Source organism: Eleutherodactylus coqui, chromosome 4, assembly GCF_035609145.1.
Source record: "Eleutherodactylus coqui strain aEleCoq1 chromosome 4, aEleCoq1.hap1, whole genome shotgun sequence".
Classification (NCBI taxonomy): Eukaryota; Metazoa; Chordata; class Amphibia; order Anura; family Eleutherodactylidae; genus Eleutherodactylus; species Eleutherodactylus coqui.
In genome coordinates, this window is record NC_089840.1 from 39,457,749 (window position 1) to 39,476,277 (window position 18,529).

General features: G+C 45.1%; 1 protein-coding gene across 2 annotated transcripts in view; it reads right to left on the bottom strand.

Moving 5' to 3' along the window:
- Positions 1-237: 237 nt before the first annotated feature.
- LOC136625254 (leukocyte cysteine proteinase inhibitor 1-like) overlaps positions 238-18,529 on the bottom strand; it is a 37,135-nt gene continuing 18,843 nt past the window's right edge. Inside the window, exons 1-3 of one of the 2 annotated variants that reach the window (XM_066599306.1) lie at positions 10,092-10,234; positions 674-775; positions 238-457 (exon numbers count right to left, since the gene is read on the bottom strand). In XM_066599306.1, coding sequence (XP_066455403.1) covers positions 335-457; positions 674-775; positions 10,092-10,199 — 333 coding nt within the window. In that variant the 5' untranslated portion in view covers positions 10,200-10,234 and the 3' untranslated portion in view covers positions 238-334. Of the gene's footprint in view, positions 458-673; positions 776-10,091; positions 10,235-18,529 lie in introns of those variants that run through there. The other variant, XM_066599307.1, reaches the window with a different exon arrangement.

The following is an 18,529-nucleotide window of genomic DNA, read 5'->3' on the forward strand; positions in this document are numbered from 1 at the left end:
AAAAAAGCGCATGTCGCAGAAAGATACGAGAATGCTGTGATTTTTTTCTCACAACATAGCATGTAAAGGAACTTCTAGAAAAATGTGGGTTTCACAAATATGCGTTTTGTAGCCTGTATGAAAGCGGCCTTACACTGAACGATTATCGTTAAAATTCGCATGATCCAGCAGAATTATGAAGGATTATCGAGCCCATGTAAGAGGGCCGTTACATAAATTAACAGGTAAAGGCCAATATTTAATTTAATTTTCTTTTACTATAAAGACAATTGTCATTTCCAAATAGCCAACGTTTGAGCAGGATTTATCACATCTTTAGTGTTAGATCTGCCTTCTAAGAATGACAAACATCTTTACAAGTCTCCTCCTTCTCATATCTTGTCAGCTCTGGTTTATTTCTAGTATGAGGTAGAGGACAGAATATTTCCAGAAGATAGCAATCCCCTCCGATATCGACCTGAGGAGAGAGAGCGACATGTTACACAGTAAAGGTTATTCGCTACACCGTTTAGTGCAGGTTCTGGAAGGTAATATTGGATTATTCCACAGTGTTCTCTGAGGGAGACTTGCATGGTCCCCCTACCCCAGCCCACCATGAGGAGGCGTACTAACTTGAAATGTTTATATGATCTCTAGATCTACTGGTCTCCGAATACAGTTTTGCAGAAGTTACCTTGATACGGTAGTTTGTTCCAGCAACAACTTGAGATTGGTAGGAGAGCGCCACAAACTTTGTGGCATTAGCACCACTTTGTTTCAGAAAATCACACTTTACCTGATAACACAAAAGAGAGGATATTAAGAAGATAGCATTGCATTCAATCCACTTCTAAGTTATTATAAAAAGTTATTCAAAAAGGAGCAGATGAGGATTTAATAGACTACAAAAGACAGGTTCACAATCTGTGCATCACTGAAAAGGGTCCCGGTTTATGACATACCAGTAAGTTCTGTGTGTAATTTCTCAGTAAGAGAAACCAAGTAATCTTGTAGATATGATGTCTTTTAATGGCTAACAAAAATACATGTTATAGCGAGCTTTTGAACCTACACAGGGTTCTTCAGGCATAATGGCACAAATCTACAGACACATTTTTATTTAAAACTAGCTTACCCGTTGCTGCGAAGACAGACAGACATACATTCATTCGTTTTTATATATCTAGATAACAACCAATCACAGCGCAGCTTTCATGTTACCTTAGCAGTATAAAATATAACAACCAATTACAGCGCAGCTTTCATGTTACCTCAGCAGTAAGAGAAATAACAACCAATCACAGCGCAACTTTTATTCTGCCTCAGCAATATAAAAAACAGCAACCAATCACAGCGCAGCTTTCATGTTACCTCTGCGGTATTCTATATAGCAACCAATCACAGCGCAGCTTTCATGTTACCTCAGTGGTATAATATATAACAACGAATCGCAGCACAGCTTTCATGCAACCTCAGTAGTATAAGTAGCCACCAATCACAGCACAGCTTTCATGTTACCTTAGCAGTATAAGAAATAGCAACCAATCACAGCACAGCTTTCATTTTACCTCAGCATTCTCAATATCCAGCAATTGTCTTGCAAAACGTTCGGCGGATGCATCATTTTCTGGTTGAACACTCATCCCGTTGCTCGTAATGCCTTTTGCTTTCGTGCTTGAGATGGAAATCAAACGATCTTTGTCTGGGGGGCATAACTGTCGACAATGCTCACACGCACGCCATTTATCGTAGGATAGTTGTACTCAGCAACTTCCCAAAGTCTCATGGCAATTGGATGAATGGTGTAGTAATGTATAAAGGACAGACAGACATTTATATATATCAGGAAGGGAGAGAATTAGATTACGTAAGTAAAATTTGGACGCTAATAGCTTTGCGCTTAGAATTGAATAATCGAGTTGGGACCCATTAACTTTTCCTATTTATGGCATATTCAATGCCCGTGCCAAATTTCAAGTTTCTATGTGAGAAAATTACATTCCATACGTAAAATTTGGACGCTAATTCTTTGGTGCATAGAATTGAATAATCGAGTTGGGACCGATTAGCTTTTCCCATTTATGACATAATCAATGCTCGTGCCAAATTTCAAGTTTCTATGACATTGGGAAGCGAGAAAATTAGATTCCGTATGTAAAATTTGGACGCTAATTCTTTGGCGCTTAGAATTGAATAATCGAGTTGGGACGCATTACCTTTCCCTATTTATGACATAATCAATGCTCGTGCCAAATTTCATATTTCTACAACATCGGGAAGTGAGAGAATTAGTTGCAATGATGGAAATCGAACGATCTACGTGGGGGGTCGTAACTGTTGACGACGCACGCGCGCCATTTATCGTAGCATAAATGTACTATGCCTATAATCTTCCCAGGAGTGTACTCAACAACTTCCCAAAGTTTCATGGCGATCGGATGAATGGTGTAGTAGCGCATAAAGGACGGACGGACGGACAGACGGACAGACAACAAAAACACATGGTACAGCCACAATTTGTAATGTTTTGTAGCCCATGTTTCCCCATGGAGTCCTCCTTTGTGTTGCATCACGTGAAAATGCGTTTTTTGGGCGGTGAAACTAAGACTAGGAAATCCTACTGTAAAAGCACTAAAATAAGCCCTAGCTGCATACCACCCTCCAAAACCAAAAACATCACATAAGCGTCGCTTTCTGGCTCTAGCACGCGTCTCTTCCGCATCACTGGCACTTGTCTTCAGTGTTCAGACAAGACTTCTTGGTCAGAAGTTTGAAAAACCGCAATGATATAGCAGAGAACACCAATGCGATATCATGTTGCCCGTGTGAAAGCTGCCTTGAAAGAATGTTGCTTTCCAGTCGTGCCATTGTTTTCAGAAGGTTTCAGTTCCATCTGTGTGCGATACATTCTGGTATTCTCCATTAGGTAAAACAAAAGAGGTTTTAGTACCTTTTAGCTATAAACTGCAAGTAGGTTTGAAAGTTCGCTATATCAGGTATTTTTGTTAGCCATTAAAAAGGCATCAGATCTACAAGATTACTTGATTTCTCTTACTGAGAACAATTGCATATTGATCTACTAGCTAAGGGTGCGGGCAGACGAGCGTAGGCGTATTTACGTTCGCACGAGCGCAACGTATAATCGCCCGAGCGATCGTTTTTCACCGATCACGACCAGAGCTAGAAAGCGTATTTTCGTTTGTTCCTACTTTGCAAACGGTCTTTTCGGCGATCGAATATGTGTTGGCGCGTATTTCGGTCGCATATGTTCCGTTTTTTTCGAATTGCCGTTTTTACGTGCCGTAAAATCGCCCATGTGAACGAATACATTCGAAACCATTGCCTCAGATGGTCACGTATATACGTTTGGTCGCAAAAACGCACCGTTTATGCGCTCGTCTGCCCGCACCCTTACTCTGTACCAAACCTTTTTTTGTTTTACAGTTCGTTCTATATTCTGCCACATTGCAGTGCTTGAGGTCTAGTGTTTTATGGTCCCCGACATGCCTGGGGTGGGGGATGCATTCAACAGGGCACGGTGCGTCACACAACAAACATCAGATAGGTAGTCCATTTCTTTCTCCACATGGATCAGCTGGTCCCTAGTTATGGAATTCACAGCTTAAACAATTCTGGAGATCTAGACAAGTAGCAGACATACGTGGACAAGAGCTTTATCCCTCTTGTGCTCCCATAGATAAGTCCTACAGGGTAAAAGGGTGAGTGACCTGTGAGGCGACTGTCAAACAAGATCATGTTGTCCGCCTCTTATCCGACATCCTGGAATGGTGTCTTTCAGAGAACACTAGACCTATAACTAGAAGTGAGGTGGGGCACTGTCTTGCATGAAAATGAATTTTAGGATCTTCGTCAAGTTGGGAAACAACCAGTTTCGCAGCCTGTCAAGGTACGGCATTCCTGTCACAGCTCGTCTGCAAAATGGAATGGCCCATAAACTTTGCTTGCAGAAATATAATTCACTGAGGCAGAGGGACATGAAAAGAAAATTTTATAAATATTCACTGGGTGTATCCCCTTAAAAAATAACTTATTAATTATCTTATTAAAAACAATGTGCCTCACAACACACAAGAACAAGCAACGAAAGACGAACACGTGGAACGATAAGTTCCACACTAAACCAGAACCAAGACAATGGACATAGTACCTCGGCCGGTTTATAATGATGTCCGATATCGGCCAAAGGCCTAAATAGGGATAATTGATAGTAATATGCTATTCCCGAATTCCCATGCGGTAAACGAAGGCTGTAGGCCTGCCCCAAAGTCAGTTAATTGTAACGGTCCCTTGTAGGAGACGAAAGGATATGAGTTATTTTAGTAACCGACTAAAAAGCGGAGGCCCAAATGGCACAACCAATTGTCTGGTCCAAAACAAATAGGGTAAGAGCCCTTATTTCCATACGGAATCAAAATTTGTGTTAGATTCCCAATATAAATTGATTCTTTTAACCGGGTAACCCCCTCCTGATGTCTGGATCAAAAGGGCCCAGCTTGATGAAACGTTAGATGTAGATAGGTGAGAATCAACTTCAGAATACCAGATTCACACCAGGTATTGGTTTAGACCAGTGAGAATATTTATACGAAATTCCCACCAAGTATAGGTTCAACGCGTTTCTGTCTTTTTAGGACTCATCAGGAACCTAATTGTAGCCAAAAATATCTCATCTGCTAGGTGTGCAGAGATATCACTGTGCTCATAATACCCTTAATGCAAAGATTACTGTAGGTGTCCTAATACAGGGGACCCTCAAGTTAAACAATGAGGTGTATAAAAATACAATATCTGCCCCACAACCAGGGTGAACCCTGAACTGCACAAATGTACCCTATATTCGGATGAATAGAGTACAACAGGACTACATAGTAGAGCCTGCATATACCAATACCCCGAGTAGAATCTCTATGCCTGCAGTATCAATATCTGCTGACTTTTTGCATTAGAAATGATCCGATAGATCACAAAGTGTGGTATTGGTATCCCCTATACATAAATGGTCCTAGTATAGACCAGTAGAAAACCAACACGTACTGAACTACAATAAATTCAGTGTGTCAAAAGATGTCCCAACTAAAGAAAAGACCAAGAGATAGGGTAAAGTATGAAAAAGCAGTATAGGACAGCATCTCCAGTCTGGATGGTAGACTGGAGGGGGGGGGGGGGGGGGGGGGAAGGCACTTTAAGCCTCAATTTCATATTACTATCAATTATCCCTATTTAGGCCTTTGGCCAATAGCGGACATCATTATAAACCGGCCGAGGTACTATGTCCATTGTCTTGGTTCTGGTTTAGTGTGGAACTTATCGTTCCACGTGTTAGTCTTTCGTTGTTTGTTCTTGTGTGTTGTGAGGCACAAATCGTTTTTAATAAGATAATTAATAAGAGATTTTTTAAGGGGATACACCCAGTGAATATTGCTTGCAGAAATGGCTTAAAACTCATTAACCCTTCGTGAGTCGGTTTCAGGTTCAGCCACTACACAAGTATTCTCAAATTTTAACATTGTAGCGATTTTCCTTACCAGAGATGAAATATTGCTTCATCCGAAAAAACTTGTCAAGAAAATTGTCCTCTTCCATCACTTGCAGAAATGGAACACAAAATTCATACCTTTTGTTCTGGTTGTCTGGATGCAACGCCTGTAGCAACTTGTATCGCTCAAACGGCAGTTTGAGTGACAGTTTGGGATGTTCACTTTTCATAAGTGTGTAAATGAAGGCTCACGCTGTATGCAGAAGACAAGCGGGACCGCGGTCTTCTGCATAGTGCTATTGTCTTCTCAGAGTGCTCAGCTGGTATACAGGTAAAAACAAACAAGAAAACACACCCTTTTGCCATATTTATAATAAAAGAATCTAAATAAAACAAAAACATGCCAGGTCTTACAGATATGCCCCATTGTCTTGTAAACCTGTATCTTCTTTTAAGTAGTTTATTGCTTGTTGCTAAGGGAATGACCTCCTCTGCTGTGGAGCGGAGATGCCCGGCACTTGGGCACTTCTAACATCTAGTGCAACGATCTGGGTGGCTGGGATCTCTGGAGTGCGTGCGCAATATCTCCCAGCTGGGCCATCAGCTAGCGCTCTGTTGTATCTTTATATAGAAGGGCTACTGAGCGCCAACAACAAACAGATGTGCGTGAGTGCGGGCCACCTCCGCTCCACAGCAGGGCACGTTGGTTCCCAAATCATGTCCTCCTGTGGAATATCTGCACTAAAATCCACACTGCTGATGTGCGGATTTTGGTGCAGAATTAAAAAGCTCAGATATCAATTCAGCATCAAAACCCACAGTTAGCGGTGCAGATTTTGGGCTCATGTCCACGACCGTGTTTTCGCGCTTATTACACCTGCGTTGCATAGATGTATGATACAGACTTTCATTGATCCATGCACACCGGTGTGTAGACACTATTGATAAACACGAGAAAGGTTCGCAGAGCAGGGAATTTAGGCAAAACAAAAGTCACATTGCATGTCTGCGTGTTTGATACGTGGCGGGGCGCTCACAGACATAAGCAATCTCTGCCAGAGTTTACAAAATGGTAAAAATGCGAGGAGACCCGCAGTGCTCTACGCATGCACCCATGAACATGAGCCCATCATAGGTGTGGTATACAGGGACAGCAGGTTCTAGAAGATTCCATGTAATGTGAAAGGTTACTCACAGCAGCTTTCTCTGCACATTGAAAACACATGCATGCAGCGCTGAACCAAACGCTCATGTGTCGGGGGAACTCCGAAGAAAGCAACTATTGCAGATGTTGGAAGTGCCTTCAGACTTTGTCCACGGAGGGCAGTAATACTGCAGATTTTCCACAGCAGAAATTCTGCAGCAAATTTGCACCAATCGGATAAACTGTAAAATCTGCAGTTTTTCCATCCTGTGTGACGTAGCCCAAGGCCGGCGTCACACACTGCATATCTGCTGGCGGCTCTCCACGAAGCAAAACCGCAGCAATTATGTTAGAAAGTCACAAAGTCCGAGTCTGCAAATAACTAGTGTGGCTTCTATGGTAGTTTTTATGTTTGTGGACTTAAATATATTTCAAGGGTTGAATTCCGCAGCATAAATAGGTGTGCGGCGGATTAAGAATCTGCAGCGTTTTTCAAAAACATCTCGGATTTGAAATCTGCATATGACTTGTACAGTAAATGCTACAGAATTTCCCATGGGGCCTTTCACACGGGATGTAATTACACCACAGGACAGCACCAAATTCGCAGGTGTGGAACTCTGCACCGAAGTGCACAGGTCTAATTTCAAATTTTTGTGCAGAATTTACCGAGGCTTGCGGTGCATTGTTTGTCCCATGTAAGTTATGACTTTTCTATCCCCACTCACAGAATAAAAGGAAGGCCTAGGGGCCCTCCCCTCTACAAATGTCTCAGGAGAACTAACTATAGATCTGTGGATATAGGTTTACTAAAAGCCTTCTGTCTCTTTATGTAATCCCAGCAGGCTTAAAGGGGTTGTCCCGCGCTGAAATGGTTTTTTTTTTTATTCAATAGGCCCCCCGTTCGGTGCGAGACAAACCCAATGCATGTGTTAAAAAAAAAAAAAAAACGTTTAGTACTTACCCGAATCCCCGCGCTGCGGCGACTTCTTCCTTACCTTAGCAAGATGGCCGCCGGGATCTTCACCTACGATGCACCGCGGGTCTTCTCCCATGGTGCACCGTGGGCTCTGTGCAGTCCATTGCCGATTCCAGCCTCCTGATTGGCTGGAATCGGCACACGTGACGGACAGAGCTACGCGATGACGCGTAGAAGGGGCGGAGCCAGAATTCAGCTCTTGCCGAGACCCAGGAGAAGGGAGAAGACCCTTCTGCGCAAGCGCGTCTAATCGGGAGATTAGACGCTGAAATTAGACGGCACCATGGAGACGGGGACGCCAGCAACGGAGCAGGTAAGTGAATAACTTCTGTATGGCTCATATTTAATGCACGATGTATATTAGAAAGTGCATTAATATGGCCATACAGAAGTGCTTACCCCCACTTGCTTTCTCGGGACAACCCCTTTAATGATGTTGGGATCAGGCTCTGTGGGCGCTATATTATCACTTCTAGGACTCTACACTGAAGATGGTGCTTAATGACATTCAGGGCTAGTGTTTGGGGTTGGGTAGGGGGTACTGGTGCATCTTGTCTCCACCAGAAGTAGGGGGGAGACATGGGTTGGCTGAGTACAGTAGTAGGGCAGGGCCAGGCTGACAGCTGTACACTCCCCTCTGGCATGTACGATTTTCGCCGGATTGCGATCCTAGCGGCTGTCTCACAGCTGGCGGCTGCGACATGCCATGTCAGCTCTTGCCGAACCGGTGATTTTTCCCCCGCCGGTCTCAGACTTTTATAGCTGCTGGCTGTGGCATGTTAACTGCGCTCCTGCTGACCCTGTTGCTCTCCTGCTGGAGGGGTGCCATTTCTGCTTACCACCTCCCTGTCACATTTGCTGAGGTCATCAAATATAAGCCCTACCCCAAAAATAACCCCTAACTGCATTACTTAAAAATCTATATACATTACTTAACAGACGTGGTCCCAGTCCTCCTGCTCGTGTTTTGAGCATGCGTTTGTGGGAAGCCACCCTTACAAACGTCAGATATTCCTGTCATAAAGGACTAACAATGTAAGGCTCCATTCACACAGGTGAGCGCGATATCACGCTGGCCAACGTGCATTTTTTTACGCCGACGCGAGACTGTTTAGTCAAAAACGCCCCTCATCGCTTCTGTGCAATTCTAATCCTCAGGCTCATATTTCATACGTGTCAGAGGATCACAAGGGTCTCCCACTGATTTCACATATGATGTGTATGAGATGTCTTTTAACCCCTTAAAGCCACAGGACGTACAGTTATGTTCTGCAAGATCGGGTCATATATGGGGGGGGGGGGGGGAAGAGAATTGCGGGTCGATCCCATGGTACTGTTGTAATTTGTCTTCCACCAGAAAAATGGGTGGAGACATGGGTTGGCCGGGCTGTCTTAGAGGGAATGCCCCTATATTCGGATTGGCTGGCTATTTTGGTGTCAGCACTGCAAATATACAGAGGCCAGAGCGGAAGTTTACGCGCCGTTCTGTGTAGTGGCCGATGCTTGTAACTGCAGGCATAGCTCATTGAAATCGATGATATATTGTTCATGTAGTGGCCTGCAGTTACACTTGCCGGCCACTACATAGAGGTCAGCGCTGAGGCTTCTTCTAAAACTTCTGTATTTGCAGTGCTCACGCCATGCTCAGCTGATCAGTTGGGAGTGCCTAACAGACTGCAGGTCGATCAACTATCAATGACCTATCCCAAATAATAAAACAAAAACATTTGGTATCACTGCGTAAAAGTCCAAGTAAAAATAACGCATTATTTACCACGCACTGTGAAGGTTACCAGAATTTAATATCAGAATTGCGTTTGGTCAACCCATCCCCAGGAAAGGGCGCATTTAGACGACCGTATATCGGCTGGGTTTTCACGCCGGCCGATATACGGCGTCTCTCTGCAGGGGAAGGAGGCTGGAAGAGCCAGGAGCAGTGCTCTGAGCTCCCGCCCCCTCTGCACTATTTGCAATGAGAGGAGGCAGGATGGAGGCAGGCTAAGTTCAGGGAATTAGCTCCACCCAAACCTCTCATTTAAAATAGCGCAGGGGGGTGGGGGGTGGAGAGGAGGCAGAGAGGGGGCGGGAGCTCAGCAGTGCTCCTGGCTCTTCCAGCCTCCTCCCCATGCAGAGAGAGATGCCGTACATCGGCCGGCATAATTACCCGGCCGATGTACGGTCATCTAAATAAGCCCTTACATTGTATCTTTAAAAAAAAAAAAAAAATCCCATAAAAAACAAGCCCTCAGACAGCTACATCAGTGGATAAGGAAAAGAGTTAGGATTTTTTTTGAAAGTGAGTGGAAAAAAAACAAAAAAGAAAACACAAAACTGAAAAATTGATCATGTGAATAAGTTAACTCAAAAAGAGTGAAGATCAGACATTTTGTACATCTGGAAACCCAAGATTCTTACCCGTGTGAACAAGCTCTTACATAGATGTGTGAATACACTACAAGGAACACATAAGATATTATTCCAGACTTACGTACCGAGTCAACGAGCGCTTGTATTTCTTCGGTAGCAGGCTGTTCGTGACTGAATCCACCAATCAGAACTGGTGCAACCTCACCTGCCTGTTTATTAGTAGTGCCAGCCATGTCTAGTTCTAGCTGTGAAGACCAACCCAGCAAGTCTGCACCCTGCTTATATACCCCTGTGTGTGCAGTGATTATCAGTGGGAGGGGTTATCTGATACCTCTGAACACATTCCTTTCTGTGGGGGAATTTCTGTTCTCTCTTTGCCTAATATATGAAATCGCCCCCTCCTAGTGGTTTAAGCCATCTATACCTGTTCATCTCAGGGTGTGGCTGGCAGAACATGAGCAAAGGGGATCGTGCATTGCAGACATGGGGGTGATCTCAACATTATTCATAAACTTGAATTCTCTGGCACACGCTGCACGTATCCATAGACCCCAGTGTACCCTAAAAGAGTGTCCTCTTGCCATGTATTCTAATGCTGACTATATTTAAATATTTTGTAGACCACTATGAGGCATTATGCACCTCACAAGTCACATGTGTAGGTTGGCAAAGAATCACTCAGTGTTCAGCTCACATGGGGGGCAGAGATATCATGGCACGAAAATCATGTGCTTCAGGATACGCAGATGCGACTTCAAACGGGCATTATGTCCAATAGTGTTCTATAAAATATTTAAAAAATTGAGTCAACTTATATTTCAAGCCCCCCTGAAAATCCCAATACATTAGGGTAAAGTTTATGTTTGAAGTAGGTCTTATTTTTTGGGGAAATAATACCTCCCCCAAAATCGCCATATTAGGCTTGATTGACATGAATGTATATCGGCTCGTTTTTCACGCCGAGCCGATATACGGTGTCCTCATCTGCAGGGGGGGGGGGGGAGGATGGAAGAGCCAGGAGCAGGAACTGAGCTCCCGCCCCCTCTCTGCCTCCTCTCCACCCCTCTGCACTATTTGCAATGAAAGGAGTCAGGAAGGGGCTAAGTTCTGAGAATTAGCCCCGCCCCAGTCCCGCCTCTCCGCATTGCAAAAAGTGCAGAGGGGCGGAGAGAAGGCAGAGAGGGGGCAGGAGCTCAGTGCCTGCTCCTGGCTCTTCCAGCCTCCCCCCCTGCAGATGAGGACGACGTATATCGGCTCGGCGTGAAAACCGAGTCGATATACGTTGGTGTGAATCCAGCCTTACCGTGAGAAAACAGTGATATCGCACAAAAATCGTGTCGATATCGCTGTCACCAGTGTGAAAGAGGCCTTATTCATAAGCTTGAATTGATTTTTATTTGGTTCTGTTGACATCTCCTTTCTTCTTCATGTATGATATACACACTGGGAAAACTGGCACACACTGCATGTACCCATAGACCCCATTGCACCCAGTGTACTCTAAAAAAGTGTCCTTTTGCTATGTATTTTAGGGCTTATTTAGACGACCGTATATCGGCTCGGTTTTCATGCCGAGCCGATATACAGTGTCCTTGTCTGCAGGGGGGGGGGGGGAGGATGGAAGAGCCAGGAGCAGGAACTGAGCTCCCGCCGCTTCCCCACCCCTCGCCACTATTTGCAATGGGAGGGGCGGGACGGGGGCGGTGCTAAGTGGCAATACTTAGCTCCACCCCCGTCTCACCCCTCCTATTGCAAATAGTGGCGAGGGGTGGAGAGGGGGCGGGAGCTCAGTTCCTGCTCCTGGCCTTCGATCCTCCTCCCCAGACAAGGGCACCGTATATCGGCTCAGCGTGAAAACCGAGCCGATATACGGTCATCTGAAATAGCCCTTAGAGAGGGTGTCTGGTTAATGAACAACTTAATGGGGTTGTCCAGTTTTCAGAGAACATCCTTTTAATAGGGCCCCTGTAGTAAAATAATAAACGTAGCTATATTTACCTCTTCACCACCACCAGGATCCAACGCTGCAGCCCTGCTCTGGTCCTGGTGTTAGTTGTGACTGCTAACATTGCAGGAAGTCAGGTGACTAGTGCAACTGTAGTGGCCAGAAGTCTAGGTTGCTGGCCCCTCCATAAGTGTCATACATGTAATGTCTTTTGTGGGTGCACTGTGCAAGTTGTCTAGTCATTCTGTTATGTGTATTGCACAGCTGCAGCAAATGAGGAGTTAAATGTTTGTATGAGACTGTGGGACGCTGCACAACCAATTAGAGAATGCAGCATCATGTTCCCAAACTCCTGGCATCATGGCGCTCAGGATGTGAATGTTGATGCCAGTAGAACAAGCGGTGATCCTGTAGCCCCTGATTGGTTGCAGTGGTTACCTGCACTCCTGTGATGTCAGCTATCACAGCAAATGTCAGGCCCAAAGCAGGGCTGCAGCGCTGGATTCTGGCAGAAGTGGAGAGGTAAGTACCGCTAAGTTTATTATTTTACTGCAGGGGCCCCTATTAAAAAGGATGTTCATTAACCAACCTCTCTAAAATACATGGCAAAAGGACACTCTTTTAGAGTACACTGGGTGCTTTGGGGTCTATGGGTACATGCAGTGTGTGACAGTTTTCCAAGAGTGTATACCATACATGAAGAAAGGAGATGTGAACAGAACCGAATAAGAATTAATTCAAGGTTATGAATAAGGTCACATGGACAACAGCGATGCGATTTTTGTACGATATCCCTGTAGTTTCTCACGGCAACTTCACTATTTTGGGGTAGGTCTTATTTCCCCTAAAAATAAGACCTACATCAAACATAAACCCTACCCTAATGTATTTGGATTTTCACGGGGGGCTTGAAATATAAGCCCTACCCCGAGAATAACCTCTAGCTACATTACACACATAGGTTATTTATATATATATATATATATATAAATAACCTAACAGATGCGCTCCCGATCTCCCTGCTTGTCTCCGGCGCTTCGGCACACGTGGCGACAGAAGCCCACTTCCCAGTTACAGGGTTCATAAATCCTGTCTGCAGGAAGTGAGGGGCCCTGACTCAAGCGCTGCACTGATTAGCAAGAGCTAATGAGGGCCCTCGTTTCCTGGAGGCAGGATTTATGAACCCCATAACCAGGAAGCGAGCTTGTGTCGGTAGGAGAGACTGCCAGCACGTGTGCCGAGGCGCCGGAGATGAGCAGGAGGACTGGGACCGCAACTGTTAGGTAATGTATATGTTTTTTTTTTTCAAGTAAAGCAGCTAGGGGTTATTTTCAGGGTAGGGCTTAGGTTTCAAGCCCCCCCCTCCCCCCCAAAATCCCGATGCATTATGGTAGGGTTTATTATGGTAAAGTAACATCGAATGAAAACCGCAATTTTGTGTGATGCAATGCCACTAAAACAAAGGGCCCATAGAGAAACATTGGTGACAAAAAAAAATCGCAAATTGTGGCTGTATAGAGCATGCTGCTTATGTGAAAGAAGCCACTGGAAAGCATGGGCTCACCATTATAGATGAGTGAGTATACTCGCTAAAGGCAATTGCTCGAGCAAGCATTGCCTTTAGCGAGTATCTGCCCCGCTCGAGACGGAAGGTTCGGGTGCCGGCAGTGGGCACGTAGCTGCGGGGGAGAGCGGGGCAGAATGGAGGGGAGATCTCTCTCTCCCCCCGCTCCCTCCTGCTGACAGCCGCTACTCACCGCTCCCCCGCGCTGGCACCCGAACCTTTAGGCTCGAGTGGGGGAGATACTCACTAAAGGCAATGCTCGCTCGAGCAATTGCCTTTAGCGAGTATACTCGCTCATCTCTACTCACCATACATGCGATTTGTAACACTGTTGCATTGTGAGATTTTGTCTCCTGTGTGAAAGCGGCCTAATGTTGATACCTCTCCCGTGTCCACAATGCACGATCCCCTTCTTTGGTGTCAGACACACCCTGAGATGGACAGGTATAAATTTTAAAGTTTTTTAGTACATTAAATAGCACCATTGAAAAATACAACTCGTCCCGCAAAAAACAAGCCCTCATACAGCAATTTCAATGGATAAGTAAAGGAGTTACAATTTTTTTTTACAAGGGAGCGGGGTGGGGTGCGAAACAATACTTTAAAAGAATAAGGCTTGCATCATTAAGCACCACTTTTAGGGGTTTGTGTGTTTAGAAAAAAAAATCAGTGCAATTGCCAGTCTAGATCCTGTTCATGCAACATTACATCCTGGTTATAAACATTTGCAGTGGAAGAGTCTGAGTTGAAGGTTTACATAAAAAGGGGCAGTGCTGTGTGTTCACATTGTCAGTGGGGGTCCTGCTTGTCCCCACATGAATGTCTTGCCACTTTTCCATTCATTCCTATGGGCGTGTTGGAGATTGTTGCGTGCTGAAACCTGCAACTTCTGATGCGCGAATTGACATTAATGGAGTGTGCGACCGCATGCGTACATGTGGACCTCTTCAGGCCCCCTTTGATTCTGAACTGTGCGGGTCCCAGCAATCCTTTGATCTTTATTTTTTTTCGACCTCATTTACCAAAAATTCTTATACTTTTATTTATAGATCGACGTAGCATTTTTGAGGGCTTAGTTTTGCGGGGCTACAAATTTAAAGTGGAGGGAGATCAAAAAGCTGCAATTGCAGCATTTGAGGATGGGGATAGGGGGTGTCTGGTTTTTAAAGTGTTCACACTGTAGCAGAAGTGACATGATTACTTTATTCTTGGGGTCAGGACGGTTTAGGCGTACTGCATACAGGCGGATTTGCATTGCAACATCAGAAGCGGAATTCTGCAGCAAATAACGCCCACATTCTTGCTTTGAGAATCCGCTCGCAGGTTTAACCCCTTAACGACTGCCCCATCGGGAAACTACGTCCTTAGAAAGTGGGCTTTAATCCTAGAGGACGTAGTGTTATGCGTCCTCTTAGGATTAATGCCCAGTTGCCTGAGGACATGACAGCTCCATGCTGTTGGTGCCCGCAGGTAGCCGACAGCATGGAGCTGTCATCCAAGGATGCGGGCAGTCACCCCCGGTATTGCGATCGGCGCTATCCAATGCATAGTGCCGATCGCAATAAAGTAAATAAAACTGTGAAAAAAGGTAGATATTCAGCTGCCCTGATGGATTCAGCTGCCCTGATGGATCGGATCCATCAGGCCAGCTGAAAATACTCACCCGGCTTGTCCGCGGTGTCCCCCAAAGATTGGGTCCTCCCGGACCCGCCGCCGGCCTTCTGCCGGGAACCAGGAGGTTCTGAAGGTAGCCGGGAACCAGGAGGTGTTACCGGGGACCGCTGTGAGCAGTCCCCGGGCACGCGATCGCCGCAATGGATAGCGGCGATCGCGAAAAAGTTAAAAAAGTGTCAGTTTCACCTCCCCCTCATGGATGGGATCCATGAGGGGAGGTGAAAATACTCACCTCGGTCCTCCCCGATGTCCTGGGACCCGAAGTCCCCGTCTGCGCATGTGCGCCCGATGTCAATCATCGGGCGCATGCACAGAGGGGCTCGAGCCCCGGGAAATTTAAAATCCCTCTGCTCCTGGCTGCCATGTGTAGCCAGGAGCAGAGAGATTATATCAGGGACATGATCACTGTTATCCAATGGATAGCAGTGATCATGTAAAGTTAAAAAAAAAGTGTAAAAAGTAAAAAAAAAACAAAGTGTAAAAGTGAAAAAAAGATTAAAAAAAGTTAAAAAAGCTTGCGTTTTATCTCCCCCCACAGATAATATCCATGGGGGAGGATGAAATGACGTACCTAAGGCCCGCGGATTTATCCGTGGACCTTACCCCAGCTTCTGCGCACGCGTCCGTCGCCACGATGGCAGGCGCATGCGCAAAAGCCGTGGATTGCCAGGTTAATTTAAAATCTCCCTGCTCCTGGCTACAAAACTTAGCCGAGAGCCTGGAGATTTCACAGGGGGCCGCGGTGAGCGGTTCCTCGTCACGTGTTCGCCGTTATCCAATGGATAATGGCGATCACGTAAAAGTTAAAAAAAGGTGAAAGTTCATCTCCCCTCACCGATGCGATTGGTGAGAGGAGATGAAACTTTTTACCGGAGGCGTCCGTATTTGCACCCCAATGCGATCTTTCTCCGTGAACTTTCCCGGATTCTGCACATGCGACCACTGTCAAAATACCGGACACATGTGCAGGAGTCGGGGAGCCCAGGAAATTTAAAATCTCCTTGCTCCCAGCGACCGACGGTCTCCGAGAGCCTGGAGCAGTGACCTTGTTGAGCGGTCCCCGATCACGTGAAAAAAAGGTAGCGATCTACGTTTGGCCGGTCTCACATGACCGGATAGGAATTATGGATTCCGCATGCGTGTGATCCGCGGTAATACGCAGATCAATCGCATTGGATTACACAATTCCGCTCACATTAGTGGGTCGGAATTGCGTAATCCACTCGCAGGAAAGAGAACGCAGCAGGTTCTATTTTACTGTGGATATCCGCAACATAGAGCCCATTGTGCTCCATGGTCGTGGATATACCCGCAGCCCATACGCAACTACGTTGTATACGGGCTGCGGGTACCCGCGTCATCGCTAAGCGACGGCGCGGGAAATGCAAACAAAAAAAATGTGCTGCACATGACCGCCTGCGTGAGTAGGCAGTTATGCGCAGTACATTACGTGGCCGTACGCAGGGTCACAGCTGGCATCCACAGCTGGGATCCGCTGCGGGCCTCCGCAAGCAGATTCCACCTACGGCTGCGTGAGCCCGGCGTTATTCAGACCACTTCCTGTAATACGCAATTTACAAGAAGCCCCGGGAACGTTCGCCTTCCTGCAGTTCCAGGAGCACCTTATTGAGCGTCTTCTGTGCGAGACCGCCGCACCTCATCAAGCTTACGGAGACTCACAGAACGCCACTTTTTACACCCCATACCCGCTACTGAGGTCACGAAATACCTCCAAAAAGCATGAGAGGAGGGGAGGATACCCGGTTTTATTGCCCCATGTACCCATTCCAACCAGCCTCCGTAATTACCCCTGTCTTCGGAAATACCACACAGTTCACATTATTACTTTTATCTAAGATTTGGGGAACGCCGAAAAGGGCACGGGGGGGGGGGGGGGGATATTTTTAGGGAGTCAATTTTTATTCCGTACAAATGAACAATGGGGCCTGGGATTTATTCAGTTGTGCCCAGCAATCCAACGGGTGTTCCCTGCATTACAGGCCTTGACATGTGTCCTTTAAGTAGATTAGGGCCACAAGGGGTATGTTTTTGAACACGGGACAAACGGGGGTATCCATTTTGGGGTGAAGGTCTTCATTCCTATGTACACCGTACAAAGAAACAGTTTTTAAATTGACAAAATTGCCAAAAAAATGAAAATCATAATTTTTTCCTTCTGCTTTGCTTAGATTTATTCAAATACTGTGGGGTCAAAATATGCAATACACCCCTAGATGAATTCATTAAGGGGTCTAGTTTTTAAAATGGGGTCATTTGTTGGGGTTCTTTATCGTTTTGGACGCTCAATGGCTCTATAAGTGGGCGATGGGGCCTGGAATTTGTTCCGTTGTACCCTGAAATCCAACGGGTGCTCCTTCCATTATAGGCCTGCCATGTGTCATTTAAGTAGATTAGGGCCACAAGGGGTATGTTTATGAACACGGGACAAACAGGGGTATCCATTTTGGGGTAAAAGTCTTCATTCCTATGTGTGCTGTACAAAAAAAACAGTTTTTAAATTGATACAACTGCCAAAAAAACGAAAATCACATTTTTTTCCTATTGCTTTGCTTGAAATCATTCAAAAACTGTGGGGTCAAAATGGGCAGTACACCCCTAGATAAATTCGTTAAGGGGTCTAGTTTTTAAAATGGGGTCATTTGTGGGGGTTCTCTTTGGTTTTGGCCGCTTAAGAGCTCTACAAAAGTGCTATGGGGCCTAAAACGCCTTCAAGCAAAATTTATGTTCTGAAAGACACCGACTACTCCTTTCATTTTGGGTCCCATTGTGCTTCCACACATAAGATTAGGGCCACAATGGGTAAGTCTCTGAATACGGGAGAAACGGGGGTATCCATTTTGGGGTGTAAATCCTCATTTTCATGGGCATTGTAGGAAAAAAATATGTCATATGACATATAAAATATGACATATTTGCAAAAATATGAAATTTTATTTTTTCTCCTCTAAATTGAATTAATTCCTAAAGAAAAACTGGTGGGGTCAAAATACTCCTGACCCCCCCTCAGTGAGTACATTAAGGGGTGTAGTTTTTTAAAATGGGGTCATTTGGGGGGGGTCTATTATTCTGACACTCATGAGCCTTTGCAAACTTGGCTTGGTGCAGGAAAACAAAGTGTTCCTCAAAATGCTGAAAAGTAATGTTAAATTTGTATGTCCTATAAATGGTTAAAAAAAACACAAAAGTTTTTCAAGTGTGCATTCAGAATAAAGTAAACAGATGGAAATATATATCTTATCAAAAATTTGTACAGTATGTTTGGACATATTTGAGATATTACAGTTGAAAATGTGAAAAAATGACAATTTTTTCAAAATTTTTCCAATATTGGTACTTTTAATAAATATACACAAATTATA